Source organism: Manacus vitellinus, unplaced genomic scaffold (assembly GCF_001715985.3).
Source record: "Manacus vitellinus isolate BGI_N305 unplaced genomic scaffold, ASM171598v3 scaffold_16_pilon, whole genome shotgun sequence".
NCBI lineage: Eukaryota > Metazoa > Chordata > Aves > Passeriformes > Pipridae > Manacus > Manacus vitellinus.
The window spans coordinates 2,312,237-2,328,813 of record NW_021939189.1 but is presented as its reverse complement, the minus strand read 5'-3'; the positions used below and the strand labels follow the sequence as shown (position 1 = coordinate 2,328,813).

General features: G+C 44.7%; 1 protein-coding gene across 6 annotated transcripts in view; it reads right to left on the bottom strand.

Annotated features, from left to right (window-relative positions):
• MEGF11 (multiple EGF like domains 11) overlaps positions 1–16,577 on the bottom strand; it is a 194,225-nt gene that overhangs the window by 158,666 nt on the left and 18,982 nt on the right. For all 6 annotated transcript variants that reach the window (XR_001920257.1, XR_001920258.1, XM_018069598.1 and 3 more), the window contains exon 5: positions 10,728–10,820. Coding sequence is in view for 4 of the 6 variants with exons in the window: in XM_018069598.1 (XP_017925087.1) it covers positions 10,728–10,820 (93 nt within the window). In the remaining 2 variants the exon portion in view is untranslated. The remainder of the gene's footprint in view (positions 1–10,727; positions 10,821–16,577) is intronic.

The following is a 16,577-nucleotide window of genomic DNA, read 5'->3' as shown; positions in this document are numbered from 1 at the left end:
AACGGCACTTTCTTTGCTCACACAATCCTTCCAGGCCCAGGAAAGGCAGTTTTGGCAGTTGAATGCACTATAATTTCCAGCATCCCACTTCAATACCTCGTGTTTGAACATTACACAGTGTTTATTGAAGCCATAGTGCCCATGACTGCTATAGAACACATGTTTACACCCCTCCATAAACACTTAAACAGGTTTCTTTGCTGGCACCAAAAAGAGACAAATGGCACTTTAACCAGAGCACTTCATCTCTAAATCCTTCTCCTGTCAGGTTATCACCTGGTTTAAATTTTTGTCATGGTTTAACCCCAGATGGCAGCTAAAAACCACCCAGCCACTCACTCACTCTGCTCAGTGGTGGAATGGGGAGAAGAACTGGAAAAGGGTGAACTATGTTGGTTAAGAAAAGGAATAGTAATAATAATAATGAAAATAATAATAATAATAATAGAGATAGGCAACTCCCAACGAGCTGCCCCCAGTTTATACACTCAGCACAACATTCCATGGTCTGGAATATCCCTTTACCCTGTTTGACTCAGCTGTCCTGGCCATGCTCCCTCCCAGCTTCTTGTGCAGCTCCTCCCCGGCAGAGGGAAAATGGAAAGTCCTTGACTTTCTGCTGATCAACAGACTATAAACCATCAGTGTGCTATCAGCATTATTCTCATACTAAATCCAAACCACAGCACTGGACCAGCTACCAGGAAGAAAAATAACTCCATTCCAGCTGAAACCAGAACAGTGTTCACCCTCCCTGCCCTGCCCGTGGCACCTCCCACTGCCATTCCATCCTCTCTCCTTCCACTTCACTTCCTTATTTTGACAAAACCTGTACATTCTACCTGGTAGAATCAGCCAGGAACTGTCTGTTCACGAGGCTGAAATCCTGGGTGCCTCACATGCATCATAGTGTTCAAGTGTAAGACATCCAAATTCAGTTATGTATTGCCCCAAGTCCAGCTCCCTGCACTGACCTCCTTTTCTATCCCCACCTGCTCCTGGCTGTTCTCTCGCCTTGCTTATTTTCCCATTTCCCCCAAAATTCCTTCCCTGTCATGTCTCAATCTTTATTTTGCCCTGCTTTTTTTATTCCATGCCTCCATCACCTTCCCCCTGCTCTTCCTGGCTTTGGGCTGTGTTCACAACTTGCAGTCGGTGGGAATGCTACAACCACCTCCTCTGGAGTGTCAGGTATGATGCTGGCTCGCCATCTGCTCATTTATCCCTTTGGTCACGACACATTCCCTCATTTTGAATGCTCTTCCTTATGGAGAACTGTGGGCTCTGTGCACTCCCTGCCAAAGCAAGATTAGCAGTGAGAACAAAACGCTCACCTGGAGCGGTGCAGGGAGGGCTCTGATCTGCCAGCCCCGGATTTACAGGCAGATATGCACTTGTTAAGTCCTCTGCTATCTCATTATTCCTCTCCACATCACTGAGGCAGACAAGCTGTCAACAAACATCCAGTTCACTGGGGACACGAGATACCTGCTCCCGTGGCAAACACTCTTTCAGTGTTTTATCAGGACTATGAATAAGTATCAGGGTATCATTTGAGGGGCCTAAGAGGGATTTGCATGAGCATTATTTAGGAGAACAGAATTTCTCAGAGAAAATTCCAAAAGTATTTCACTTCAGAACCTTGCTATCATACTCACAACAGCAGAAACACTGGGACAAACAAAGAATATTCCCTGAAACTTTCCCATTTTGCACAGAGTGATTTAAGATCATCATGGCCTGCTCTTGCACGGAGAAGCTACTAGAAATGCAAGTGACTGTAAGGCTCTGCTAAGGAGAAAGCCCAAGGAGTGTTACCTGTACAATGGTACATTTATCTCCAGTTTTTGCTCTAAAAGAGATCTCTTATGCATACACAAGTATTTTATTGACATGAAAAGACCTTTAAAACCAATAAATAGCAGACTGATTCAATCCACTGCTATATCCCCATCAGGCAATGCAGGAACTCTCATTCCTCTCATTTTAAACTGCCATGTTGCATCACTTCTGTGTAGTCCCCTGCAGATCTGCTCATCACATCTCTAAAGTTAGTAAAGCTGCCTCCAGGCTGTATTTTAACTGCAACCCACCCAAGACATCAGGGCCAGCTGTACATCAGCTCCTCACTCATCTCTAGCAGGATATTAATTGATGGCTGAGCTCTTCCCAGCCCACCACAGTTTGCCGTCCCTTTTCAGCTGCGACACGGGCCCAGCCAATCCACACGACAAATATACTCAACTCCCACGGCAATCAGGAAGAAATAAGGACTCCCCACCCTGTGGGGGCTTAGCTGAATTCCCACAAAATAGGGGTGAAGCCTGAGGACAAATCCCAGCGTGTAACACTTCCTTTGGCACAGACACTACCCACGTCGAGCAGCAGGGCGGTGGCAGGGTGGGAGGGAAGGGGGCACGAGGGATGGGCACCGGTCAGGGCAGCAGCCAAGGCACAGCTAAAATACACTCAAATACACCCAGCTGCTCTGTTCTGAACTACAGTGTTTGAGCATCTTTGTATGTAGATGCTGGGATTTACATCTAAGCAAAGAAACACTGCCAGGGAAAGCTGTGTGTCCACATCCTTCCTCCCTGCAACCTTGGCCCCTGTGCCTGGTGCTGCTGGAATGATTTCCTGGCTGTGCCTCAGCTCTGGGGTGTCCACACACAGCAAGGCTTGTGTCCAACACTGGGTGACAAATATCTGTCATTGTCTAGCAAATTTTAGCTGCTGGAGGCCTAAAGGGAGATTTCAAGCCTAATTTTTGAATGAGACCTCGGGTTTCCCTTTTTGATTTCAATCTTTGAAGACTGCCCAGAAAATAGTGTTGTAACTGGGAGGAACAGCAGCTTCTGAAAAATCCTCAGAGCACTGGATGGGGTGGGAGGGCCTTTCCCAGTCAGAGCACATGTCTTTGAGGACAGTTATTCATAACCCAGAAAAAGTCAGAGCAGGCCTGAGGCTTCTCCAGCTTCAAGTGCCTGGAACAGCTCCCAGGGGATTTTCTGATTCCTTAGTGTTGGACAGTGAGCTGAGCTCTGCCCTCTCCAAGCATTCCCTGAAATACCTCACCATGCCTAACACAGAGACAAGTGCTTTAGAAGCTTTCCCAAGGACTACTCTACTTTTTTCCCCTTGTTTTTTAGCAGGCAAAAATCCCAGAAATATTTTTGAGTGGGTGTCCACAGTTGAGATTTTTGCCTATGCTTTGAGAGAGGAAATTTTGCTCTTTTCTCTGACAGCTCTTAGTGACCAGGCCATAAAATTATACCAATGGTACTTTTAAATTGATCTAAAGTCTGTTCATTTGTGTAGTGCACATTTAGAGCCACATTATTGTAAGATGCTCCAGCAATGAAATTCAGCATTAACAATTCAGTTCATTAAAAAGGATATTTTAGTGGGTTCTTTTTTTTTATAGCTATTACTCTAAAGTGAGAAAAACCCTCAGTCAAATTAATAAAACTAACAACTCCCCACACATGTGCTGCCTTTCTGTGAAGTCTGCTCTGCTCTCACCAGTTTGGCAGCCAAAAAAGATGTCTGGGAGCCAAATTCCCCCTTGCATAACCACACAAACCTGCATGGGGATGTGTTTAGCCCATTCAATACTTGTAACCATGGTTTCATATACTGGAAGTTATCCTGAAAGCGAAAAGTTTTAGTCAACCGTGGAGCCATTCCCCACATGAGGGAACAGTTACACCCTGAAGTGCACTCCTGGGTGTGAAAGGCATGCTCCAGGGCTCTGCTGTGGGAGGGGGGGCTCAGTCACACACCTCAGGAACACGCTGCTCCTGCTGTGGGACAGAACCTCCGTGGATAACCCTGTCAGCTCCCAAGGCTTCACACCCAGCTCTCTGCTCCAAGATCTAAATGCCTTTTCCCACTCCCTTCTGAAGCATCAGCCCCTGACACGCTGCCCTAGTGACAGGCAGCCAGTAGGGCTTTATACACAAGTGTGCCCACAGCTTCCCGCACTGGTTTCAGCAGGAATCAGACTGATTTTCCAGATTTTCTCAGCACACAGAACTGCCCAACAGTTTGGTGCCATGGAACACGGAATTTCCAGCTCGTGTACAGTGGGTCAATGTGAGGTGACATGCCCAGGTGGTCCCTGGTCCTTACCTGTCCTCTCACCCCTCGTTTTGTAGCTGTGAGCCCTAAAGCCAGGTCCATGCTCAGCCTGGATGATACTCAGTAACTCCTGGTCCCTAAAATTGATCCTCACCAACCTGATTTCCACCTCATCCCTCAAGTTCCCATTCAGATGATGGCTTAAGCATTTATCTAACTTAAATAAGGTTGTTCCTTATTGACTTTAAAAGGACTATTCATATGCATGAAGTACAAGGCTGGATCAAGCCTTGAGAGCAAGGCCCGAGCTGGAAGACAGAACTCCAGGGACTGGAGCAGATGGAGTCAGGTCAGCAAAACTGACTCTTCAAAATCATCCAAAAGAGGAAGTCCCAAAGGGTTCTGGGACTGCTGGGGAAATGATCTGTGACTACCTTGGCTTCAGGCACAACCAGATTTAGATTTAGGGGGGAAGAACTCTCCCAGACTCTGACAGGGAAGATGAAGGTGAAAAGAGAAAGGACAAAGGGTGTTGAATTTCTATTTTTCACTCGCTTTAGTACAAGCTTACAAAAACTGGCAGCTGATATATTCATCATCAGTGAATCACATGGAAGTACAGAGAGCAGGTCCTTCCCAAAGTAAATCTTGGGACTGCTTTTCCTTTTCCAGAATGAACTGTTGCCCTTTGCTCAGCCCTGTTCCTGTGGGAAATGTCCTGGCTAACATGACTCCTGCACCTTTCCACAAGCTTGCAGCACCTCCAAAGTGGTTAATTCCTGGAAGCTGAGAGGATCCATCTCCCTCCCAGAGTGAGGAGAAGCAGCCACAAACGGCTGGGCAGATATTAAGAGCTTCAGCAAGAGACACAACATTCCCACTGGATGAAAAATTATGGATTAGCCCAGTTTAAAGCAGCCAAGTTATGTGTGTAAAAATACAGGCAGGCCATGCTGCTGTGCTCCCACAGCACTGCACAGCAGCTTGTGTTTACTCTTCACTCCTGTCACAGCCTGTCCTGCGTGGGCTGGGCCCGGGAAGAGCTGCTGCCACAGGGACTGTTCCCACATGGAACCTGGGGCCCAGGCCCCGGTGCGTGGGCCCAACATCCAGCAGAGGCAAAAATTAAACACAAGCTGTTTACCTGATTCCACCAGCTCAGCAGTGATTGAAGGGAGATGGGTGGGGTTTTTTTAAGTTTAAGGAAGAGCAAATTGTTAGAGCCGAGAGAGGCAGAAATCAATTCTACTCTGTAATTGCCATGGAGAGATCCTCGTATGAGCCTCACTGGAGCTTGTTTTTACACATTTGCATCTCTTTGCATGATGCACTTGTCACCCAGTCTGCAAATCACATCAAAATTAGGCTGTAATTTGAGCTTGGCTTAAATGAAAAGTGTATTAAAACTTTGAAGTCCACATGCTATGGATATGAAATTCTGTTTCAGCCAAAGCAATAATTAAGACCGGATCGCAACTGAAGTTTAACAGCTTCAAACAGATCTTTAGAAACAGCATCTACACTCAACAGCTGGAATGACAAATGAAATATGGGGGCTGTGGGGGGAAAAGGAAAATCACACCTGGTTCTGTCACCTCATCTGGCACTTGGATACACAGTCACTGAGATACAAACCCACACACAGACAAATTCCCGGGTAAGGACCATGAACAGATGTCCCTGTGGCCCACTAACAGTTTAGAACAGCTGAGGTCTTGTACCTTTGCCCCTCTTTGGTGGACACTGGTGGTTTCCCAGCCAATCCTATCCTAAAAACCTGAGGATGAAAAACCAAGTAATGAGTCTGGCAGATCAGTCTCTCACATTAGGCTGAATTTTGTTTGAGCCTGTACTCAAAACTCAGGACTCTTTCCTTTGAACTTCATTTCTCCAAAAATAGTTCAAAGCATTTTGAGAACATGGATGCCAAAAATCAAGCCTGGAAAGCACCACAGCCTCCCTTTAAACCACTCCATTTCCTCCTGGGAGCTGTGCTGTTGCTTTGCACAGCTTGTCAAACAGCCCCTTCAGTCTGAGCCCCGGCCCCGCCGCTCTCATTCATCACGAGGCTCAGGGCTGCAGCATCCAGCTGCTCCAGGGCTGCAGCATCCAGCTGCTCCAGGGCTGGGCCCTCACCAGTGATCCTGCTGGGATGTTACACCTGCCTGTTGGGATGACCTTGGCTATTTTTGACAAAGAGATAAAGATGAAATAGCTTCTTGCTCCCGTTTGTACAAAACATCCTTTAAGAGAAAAACTATGTTATCCATATGAATCCAGGCTATTCCAGACAGCAACACCACCATCCCTCTGCCCTGGGTGACACAGCAACAAGAACGATGGCTTGGCATTATTGTGACAGCAGCTCTTTAATTACACTTTGGGCAAGTACTATATTTTCTCCCCAAAACTATTAGCAAAGCAAACACTTCGAAAACCACTTCATTTTTGCATTACAACCTCTGTGTTTGTTCATTTTGACATTTCTCAACCTGGTACACACAATTTTTGGAGGCTTCTTCCTTTTAGTTCAGGGCTCTTGCTCTGAACTTTCTTTTTCCTACCTGTTGCCCCTTGTTCTGTGAACCTTCTGTTAAGCAGAAAGATTTCTGTGATCTTCCTCACAACGAAAAACGCTCATGAGAGTCAAAATATCCTTCAAATATATTGCCTGATTAACATCCTGAAAGAAAGACCACTTTATTCCTCACAGGTCTGATGAATTCTGTGAGAGGCTTATTTAGATTTCATTGAGGTCTTTTTTAGCTGTTTCTTCAAAATTTACTCAACAATGTCCTAAACACTTAATCTAGAGCAGATGAAAAGTTCTAATCATTTATTAAGTTAAGGATAAGCAGAAAATCCTTGCTGGATTGGGGCCTAAAGGCCTGCAAATACAGATGGCTGTTAGCAAGGCCCAGAAGAGGCCAGGTAACCACCAACAGGCAATTATATTCCTACCAGAACTTCAACTGTTTGAAGTTAATTGCTTTGAAATAATTGGACAGGTGAGCAGGTAAGTTCACACAGAGCATTTGCAATTTTGCTTTGTATTTAAACAAAACAACAGTGCAGACTGCATGGACAAAACAGGTATGGTTTTAACAAAACAAGTTAAAAGGCAAGGGAAAGGTATGGTTGTTTTTTTTTTAAAGACTTTTCCTTTCAGTTTTTGGCATCATTAAAACGCTGAAAACATTTCATTCAAGAGCTTCTTTAGTTAATACCTCATTACTTCTCTTTTTATTGTTATGGTAATCAAGCCTTAATATATTGCAGCTTTATAGCATGAAATGAAGGCTAGGCCTGTGGGCATGGACAGATGTACAACAGCATGCAGTAAAACACAGGTACAGAGACATGCAGAGCTGAATATGGCACTGGGGTTTTTGTAATTGTTTAGCAATTCATCTGAAGTTATTTTAACCTTGACAACAGATGAACTCTAACATGTACCGTGAGCAGCCACTGGAAAGCTGCACCGAAAAGCGAGTTTGGTGACTGTTGTCTTACAGGCTGAGCTCTAGGAAAGCACGACACCAAGGCTGAGCAAGATGATTAAATTGTTTGCATGGCTACAGGCTGTAGCTGTAGCTATTCCAAACATTTAACTGAGAATATTTTAGCCAGGGGAGAATGATAACGCTGGGAAACCGCATTAACACCAAAGCCTTGCCTCCCCGGGGGAAATCAGGGCTCAGGGTCACGATCCAGACCCTCTCCTGTCACAGGCACACCGAAATAATAAAAACATACTTCTGGTTCTGAAGTGACACTTGGACCTTGTGCTGGAGCTCTGCTTATGGTTGAATTTCACCCATCAAATCCAGGGAGTTATAAATAACTTTTAGAAAGTTATAATGGTCTTGTTGAAATAGCATCTCAGCAAGAGAGAGTGGCCTTAGATCTTCTCCAATAAATGACAACACACGACCCCCAGTGTCAGGGAGGCTCCACTTCTCAGCGTTGCTTTCAGGAGAGATCATCCAGGAAACCATTCCAGCTCCTGGGAGATTTTCTAAATTTAAAGGGAGTGTTTTGGCTGGCGATCCCTTCCCCAGTGAAATCGCTTCAAAGAGCCAACATGAAAAGCAATATGCCTGTGACTGCACAAAATCCCCGGGACTGAGGGCCACACAGGGAAGTTCTAGAGCCCCACGGGTTTGGGGTGGCACCATCCAGTCAACAGCTCTGGTTTATCCCGAGCACAGCCCTGCAGGAACATCCCAAACCACATCTGGCACCGCAAACACGTGACCTTCAGAGTAGCTGCACAAAACTGAAGCAGTAACAGTAAGAAAGTAGGCATAGATTATTCCAAGTAGGTGATAGATTATTCTAGCAGAAGTGAAAAATGTTTTCCACATTCTGACTGGGTAACAGTAAGATAGGACTCAAAACACGGATCATGGGTCTGAAAAACCTGGTTAACCTCAGATGGGCAAAGCTCCCACTTCTCCCTTCTTCCTTGGAAATACCTGGAGTAACAATGCACTGCATTCCACTGAGATCCCCTGATTGAAACCTTTTGATTTGAACAAAGTCCCCTAACAAGAAAGAGGCCAGTCACCCAAAGTTCTAGTGTGCACTAAAAGCTGACTTCCATGAGGCCATTCACTCCCCCGAGCATTAAACTGGGAAGTGCTTGTGGGATCAGCCCCTGGGCCAGGAACATGTGTTGCCCAGTGTATAACAAATGGAAGGAGAGACAATGGGCACTATAGGCCAGCAAACACACTAATTATATTAATAAAATGAAAGCTTAAGTTTTTAAGCTAATCCTGGGCTATCATTTATAGAAGTTAGCAGGGCATATTTAATTTAGGAATTGGCCAACGCTTCCCTTTCCACCGCTGAAACCTCATAAATGAAATGCCCTGGATCGGTGCCCAGCGCGGAAATAAAAGTTATGAATAATGTTTCTATCTCCATCATTGTCACTGCTGTAATATTCCTAATTACTTTAAAAAGCTAAATATTCAATATAGCAAAAACCTTCTTTTTCTTTTATCTCCACTTGCAAGATTAGGGCAATTTAATAAGAGTCACTGGGTAGTTTTAGCCCATGGGACCAGTCTGAGATCACTTGACATCTCATCCTTTCCTTTCATCTTCAGCCAGAATGGAGAGTTTGTGACTCTGTGTGTATAAATGTATACATCTGTATGTGTGTGTCCATATTGCCACAGTATTTATTATTATCATTAGTTTTAACTTCTGTAAGTTAAAGACAAAATGAGTTCCTGAGAATCTTTACAATCATCTCACCATTTAAGGTACTATTTTTCTTTTTTTAATGTATTGTTAGAGATGAATATTTAGTAAGTTATGCTGCCCAATTTTTCCCTTGTCTACGTGCCAGGTAATCCCAAAAGGTTGCTTCAAACCCCAAAGCACAGCCCTTGTTCCATCCTTAGAATCACAGAATCCCAGAATGGTTTGGGTTGGAAGGGACCTTAAAGTCCACCCAATGCCACCCCCCTGCCCTGGGCAGGGACACCTTCCACTAGCCCAGGTTGCTCCAAGTCCTGTCCAACCTGGCCTTGGACACTTCCAGGGATGGCAACAATCCTCCCTCCCTGCTGCCTTTCCTGCTGTGCCTGAGGGACACCCCAGAGCTGCAGACAAAACCTGACCAGAGCTGCCCCACTGCCTTCAACCTCTGCAGAGGTTCCTCCTCTGTCACATTTAACTCCCATTCCCTTCTAACACCTCCCTCTATAGATCTCTTTTCTGTTACCTCTTTGCCTGCTAATTATGTTTTTTTCTCAAGATCTCAATCAATTTGGGAGAAAGGGAGGAAGTAAACACAAAATGAAACATCCATTCAGCTTCATTTCACAGCATCTCTCTCCGTGTACCTTTATTTACTTGCCTGCTGCACAAATTGACTTCATTTAACAAGCTTATTTCTTTTATGTCAATAAGATATCGGGCCTGTGTTACATCAGAGCTCAGATGTTTGTGCTGCCTGTTCCATTCCACAGGAACCAACCACAGAGACCTGAACTCACCGCTGCCAATTAAGAGAGTTTAACAAACACAGCTTCACCAGCTGGAAGAATTGAAAAGTGTGGATTAACTCCCCTGCAAAAGGTGCTTCCCTAACTCCTGCAGTATGGATCTGAGGTATGGATGCCAAGGCAATCCAGGGCTGCCTGGAAAGTCAATGGCAAAACTCCCACTGGCTTACCAGGACAAGGATTCTATGAGGAGAGAGGGCTTTCCAAAGGGCTCCAACACTCCACAGAGTATTTCATGAAGAATGTGTTGTATTAAAGATTTAAGAGAGAAAAAAATTCATTATACAGCTCTATTATCTGTACTGGTTTCCCAATAACCAAAAGCATTAAGAGCATCTTCCACTGCATTTCACATTTCTTTGTAAAAAGCAAGCACAAAAGGCCAATGTCATTATCCCAGGAAAGGACATTATCACATATTCATGGAATCCCAGAATGGTTTGGGTTGGAAGGGACCTTAAAGATCCTCTCATTCCAACCCCCCCACAATATTAATTATTACAAAATAACAGACAAAATTCATTTTTCGACTTAATGCATCCAAGTTCCAAGAGCACTGCTTTATAAGGCCTGTTTTTTCACAGCAACAAGTATCTTTATCACATTTTGGCAATGTTTACTCACCACTGGAGCAATCAGTGCCTCCCCATCCTGGTTCACAGTGACACGTGTCAGGAGAGACACACCTCCCATGCACACACTCCTCGGTGCACAGAGCTGTTAAAGGAAACAACAGCATTGTAAACATCTTAAGTGGATGCTAAACATACCCTAAACTGTGCCTTAGAGAGCAATGTTTGGTTTAAAAATATTAAACAAAGCAAACACATGCACAAAAGAATAATTACTCCCAAGATTTAATTATTGCTAAGTGACCAAAATAAAATATAGGTCTCTTGACAGCAATAAATTCATTTGTCACTTCAGCCCTTTGTAAGGAAAAACTCCAACACCAGAAATTCCTTTGCTTAGCAGTTTTACTCCATAATAAAGTTTTTCCCAAACTGACACTTTTTATTATATTACAGAACAGCAGCTTCTTACATCACACTCAAGTTCTGACTGTCCCTAAGATAAAATGAAGTCCAGTCTTGAAAGTGTATTAAGACCCCAAATAGTAAAAAATAGCTTGAGGAAAGTAAATAATTTTACTACATGATGCAGTAGCTGTAAGTGCAGTCCTGTCTTTTCAAGGTCATCCAGTGAGCAGTGACTGGAATGTTGTCTCGTTAAATCCACTGCAAGATCCTTCTAAATTAGTCACTTCCTTTCCACGTTTGCTGCGTGTCAAAAATGCAATTTATTCTCATTTCATATCTTGTGTTTAGACAGAATTGCAGTGGGCATGAAATATTCATGGCTAATTCTCCAGTCACTAATTGTCCTAATCTTTTGTGCATTTATTTTACTCCAGATCAGCTTTCTGAAGACAGGGAGGCATCCCAGTCTACAGCTGTAACATGGAATTCAAGACAGGATATTGGAAAAACAGGATTTTCCAATAAAATATACACACCTCCCTGCAATCATTGGAAAATGGCTGGTTATTATTTACAATAATAAATCATTCTTACATGTAAAATGTGCAACATTTTTATCCTTTTAACGAGGCTGGTTCTGAGCTCAAGGCAAAATTTGTCAGCAAGGAGGTTGATGCTGAACTAGTTCTTTGGTCTTCCCAAATAACAAAACTCCTCCTCATTACTTGCCTAAATTTAATTGATTTCCACAGGGACATATCACACCTTAACTATGTTAACATAAATATGGAAGAATAATAAATAATTAGGCTAATAAAGTTTACTTGATCACTCATCTATGGACAGAAGTGCCCCAGTCCCATGGGAAAAGTGCAGTGAGACTTGGAAGGAAGACTCTTAGATGGAACTCCTCATTCTAGAGCATTCAGTGACATGGAAAATAATAAAAATATATTATAAGGAGCTGCATCTTTGTTTTTAGGTGTTTTGAAGTCCTGCATAGCTGAAGATGACAATGTTTAATGAGCAATTAAAGAGTTAAATAAGGTAAAGACACTCATTAGAACTGTGGGTTCTCTGATCTCTGGTTGATTAACTGGCTAAACAAGTAGCTGTGAGCTCACCAGTGACTAATCCCACGTGGGGGTCACAGAACCCCTCCTTTTTTAAAAGGAGAAACTTTGACATAAATAATTGTATTTAGGGAGGCAAATAATCAGACTCCTGCACTGCCTGATTCAAATCAGGCCTATAAAGGTCATATTAGGGTACAACTCTAAAGTTTTATCATGGCAAATAAAATTTTGAATTTCTCCTATAAAAGGGAAGTCTTGCCTTGCTCTAGTCTTTAGAGTTTAAATTAATTTTTCATTCTATTAACATTCAACATAATAGGACACAGTGGTCCCCAAGGCATTCTTCATAATACACTTTGCTCAGGGGTTTGCAAATGATCTTACTAGTTAATGGAACTATAAAAATTACTTGCACATAAAGGTCAAGAAAAATAAAGTTAAGTATATACTTTCTGACACCGTCCTGTCCAACACTCAGCCAAAGGCCCCTGGAGTAAAGCAAACTCGGAGCCACGCAAGGAACATAATTCCTGCCAGTGCAGCAGCCCCAGCTCTCCAACCTTTGGAATTCCAGACACCTCGTGTCTGCCTTTTCCCTGGACCCCTCCTCCTGAGTGATCCAGCCCCTCATTGATCAGGGCATCATTAGCATTCCTGGCAGGAGTTTAACATCAGCCTGTCGTTTGATTCAGCCCCGCAATAAAACGACCCAGATCAAAGCCCTGCCAAAATTCCATCTCTGTGGCAATGTGTTCAGCATGAGTTATTTGCCCACATTCAAGGTTACACAGCCACTGCTCCTTATCATGCAATAAAGGAAACAAAAGGGTTCTGCAACAACTCCTTTGATGCTTATCACTTCTTTTTAATTACACACCCAGCTTTTTTTTAACATATAAGGTCAATCCCCAGGGAAACAGACCTGAAGATTAAACTCTTTTCCCACCTGAAGTGGCCACACAGGTTTCTCTAACACCAGCACTGATTTTTTAATTGCTGTCCAGAACTCAAATTTCAATATCTGAAATGGTTTCCCTGGTCTCCTCTCCACAGAGGTGTGACACAGCCAGCATAATGCTGTGGAGGAGAACACTGCTCAGTGCACCAGACTGAGAGAACACTTCCACTGCAGAGTTCCTTCAGCTGAGGGCACCACAGGGAGTTTATCCCAGACAAAACCGGAGCTGCTCTGCCTTCCTTGGGGCTGCATTCCTCTGTGTGGCCCCAAACTGGGAAGTTGCAGGGGTTATACCCTGTGATACCCTGCTCATCACCACACTGACCTCTGGTACCTCACAGTCACATTCCCAGCTTCCTTCCTGGAGGTCAAAGTGCATTTAGGGAAGAGTTTCATTCCAGGGGAATAAGTATGGAGTGATTTAGCTTGGGAAAGTTTTGCTACCTTGTCCAAAAATATAACTTGTGTGTTTATCTCACAAAAGACAGAGTCACAAGCAACACAACTTGTGCTTGCAGTGGCTGTGGTGACATCTGCAGTGGCCCTGGGGACCTGGGGGAGTTCAGAGCCACCGACCCAGCAACTTCCATCTGCCTCCCACTCTGCTGTGCCAGGCAGGCAAAATATCTTCCAAACAAAGACCAGGACAACTACAAAGTGTACAGGAACCCAGAGCAGAGAGCAGAAAACAGCTGCCCTCCCTCATGGCAGTGTGAGCTGCAGGAGAGCCCTGCTGGAGCGTTCCGGATGCTCTGGAGTTTCCTGGGCTCCGTGGGCTTTGTGCCCAGGGATGGCAGTGCAGCCAGGAGGTGATGGAAAGCACACAGAAGTGTAGATACATTATAATAATGGAAAACATTGCTAAATGGATATGGATGCTACTGTGAGACACAATGAGAAATTCAGGCACTCGCCTGGAACTGCACAGAATGACCTGGTTGTTGTGACCGCACATGTGGCACAAGGACATTGCTCCAAAATACTTGTCTTTTCTCTGCCCTGCCTCAGGCAGTGTCTGCCAGTTTGTCTTCACAACACAGTGATCTCACCCAAACTCTGACCAGTTGCATTTATCTGCTGTTAACCAAAGGTAAACCTGCATTTTTTCTTTCATCTTGCTGGTATTTTAATTTCAGCTCATCTCACCAGTTTGCCCTGTGCTTGAGAGCTGCTGGTCTAAACAAAGCAGAAATTTAATGGGAAAAAGTGATGTTTTCCTTCAGTGTTTAATATGTGTCCCTGAAACAATTTGGGCCATTTTAACACGTTCCCCCAGCCCCTCGTGCCACTTTGGGGGAAAGAAGAATTTTGTGAGGTGAAGCAGCCGTTATCTCACGGCCGGTGGTTTCAGATAACGCAGCGAGGTCAAAGCAGATGAAAACAGATGAAGAAGATTCTTGCTCCTTATCCATTAGGAATCTGTTCACTCAGGGCCTCTCTGGTGTTTCCATCTTAATGTACTGGCCTGGATCCAGGCTGTGCTGAGTCTACAATATCAGCTTCATTAGAGAAGCCTGGAGTCAGCTTTTGGCTGGATTCTCTCCGCCTGTGCTCAGGGAAGGGAGGTGTGAGAGCAGAAGAAAGATGACCACAGCTAATGCATCCAGGTAGGTTTTCCTCACTCTTAGATTATTGCTTATTTGTGGAACGGAAGATTCCCTCTCTAAATCACTGATTTCCCTCAGGAATGCAGACGATTTGATGGTTTCCTGGATAACTCTTCCAATGAAGTGGGATAATAGTTCTTTGCATTGCCTAATGCCTATTTCTGTGGTCATCACTCAGGATACATCCGTTAATTTATCACCTTGGAAAGCACTTTCATGCAAGGTTTAGCAACTTTCAAGGATGAAGAGATCTCAAAGCCTGCTCAGGCTTTGAGGAATTAATTGTTTCAGAGCATGGCAACCCCTCTTTTCATCTTCCCATGAAAGTACCAGAGAAGAAATACAAACCCAAGGAGATCAATGTGAGCAAAGGAAAGATGAGACTGATGCAGATCAGGTAACAGCAATGGGTCACAAGATCAGCTTCTTTTCCTGTAGGTGCAATTCCATCCCTTTTTTTGCAGATTAGGAATTAGAGACTCTGCATCAATGCAATCAGAACAGGATCAATGGTCTTTCTTGTCACCTGGGCCATGGGGAGTGTTTGCCCATGGCCTCAGGGAGGTATTGATCTGATCCCAGGGTGTGTTATCCTCACTCCTGACACCCAGGCAGAGCTCAGGGATTAGGCCAAGCCAGAAATGACTTGTGAATGTCTGAAGTAAAAGAATTGTGGAGACACATTTTGAGGATTTTTGTCTTCTCCCAGGAGCAGAATCTGACACATGGCAGTGCCATCAATGACAGAACACCAGTAAATCCCTCTATCAATCCGCTGTGAGGTGAAGATTTGTTAATAAGCATAAAATCTATGGTGGTTTAGTTTACCTTTCTATCAGCAGATAAATGGCAACCTGGGGTTCTGATGACTAACGAGGTGAACACAGGGCCTCCCACATTCCTGCCATAACTGAGTGTCCCAGGCTTGTGACATGGGCTAGTTTACAGGTCCAGGAATAATTCCAGCCAGATCCCAGTGATTCAGACTCTCAGGGCCCTCCCAGAAGGAATGGCCACAGTTTAGTGGTCACTGGAGGAGCTGGCACTGATGAAAATCTTGTCCAGTCCATGTTCCAATCCATTGCTGTGGGCCTTTCCCTAGGGAGTGGACAGGGAAGTAAACTGTGCCAGGGGAAGGGCAGGGCAGGGAAGAGACTGTCACTTTTTCTACAAGCTCTGAGAAATGCAAGACTGGTGGAGCACAGTTTGGAATCCCAGTCAGGCTGGTTCTGAGGAACAGCTGAGCTGGAGCAGCACATCCCTGAGACAGGAACGGCAACAGTGACAGTGACAGCAACAGAGGAGAAGGTCAGAGCTGCAAGAGGAGAGGTCGATGGGAATCACACATTTAACAGACTCTTTGTGGCATTTTGATGCCCCATTGGTTTCATCTGCTCTGGTGGAGAGAGGGGATGGGAGACAGTGCTGAGCAGTTAATGATGTCTGAGGGTGTGACAGCAAACTCAGAGAGCACGGCTGGCTCAGGGGGCTGGCTCAGGGGGCTCAGCCACGCTGCACCTTCAGCTGGGAGAGCAATGAGAGCTCTGCAGGACTGCAGAGCACAGAAGGGGCCGGTGGGAAGGCACTCTGAGCACTCAAGTGCATCTGCCCTGCAAAGTGGACAGTTACAGGGCTGGGAAAAGCAACACTAATCCCTCAGCCTGGAGATAAAGTCCCAGCCCAGCTCTGGCAAGAGCAATGTGTGCAAAGGCAGGTGGGAGTTGAGTTTAAGAACAAGGCAAATCCTGCAGGAAAGACAAAGCCTCTGCCTAAGGCCTGATCTCAACAGTCTCATGACTAAAGTCACACTAAGGAGAGGCCTCAGCCCAAGGGCAGGGATGTCAGTCCACACA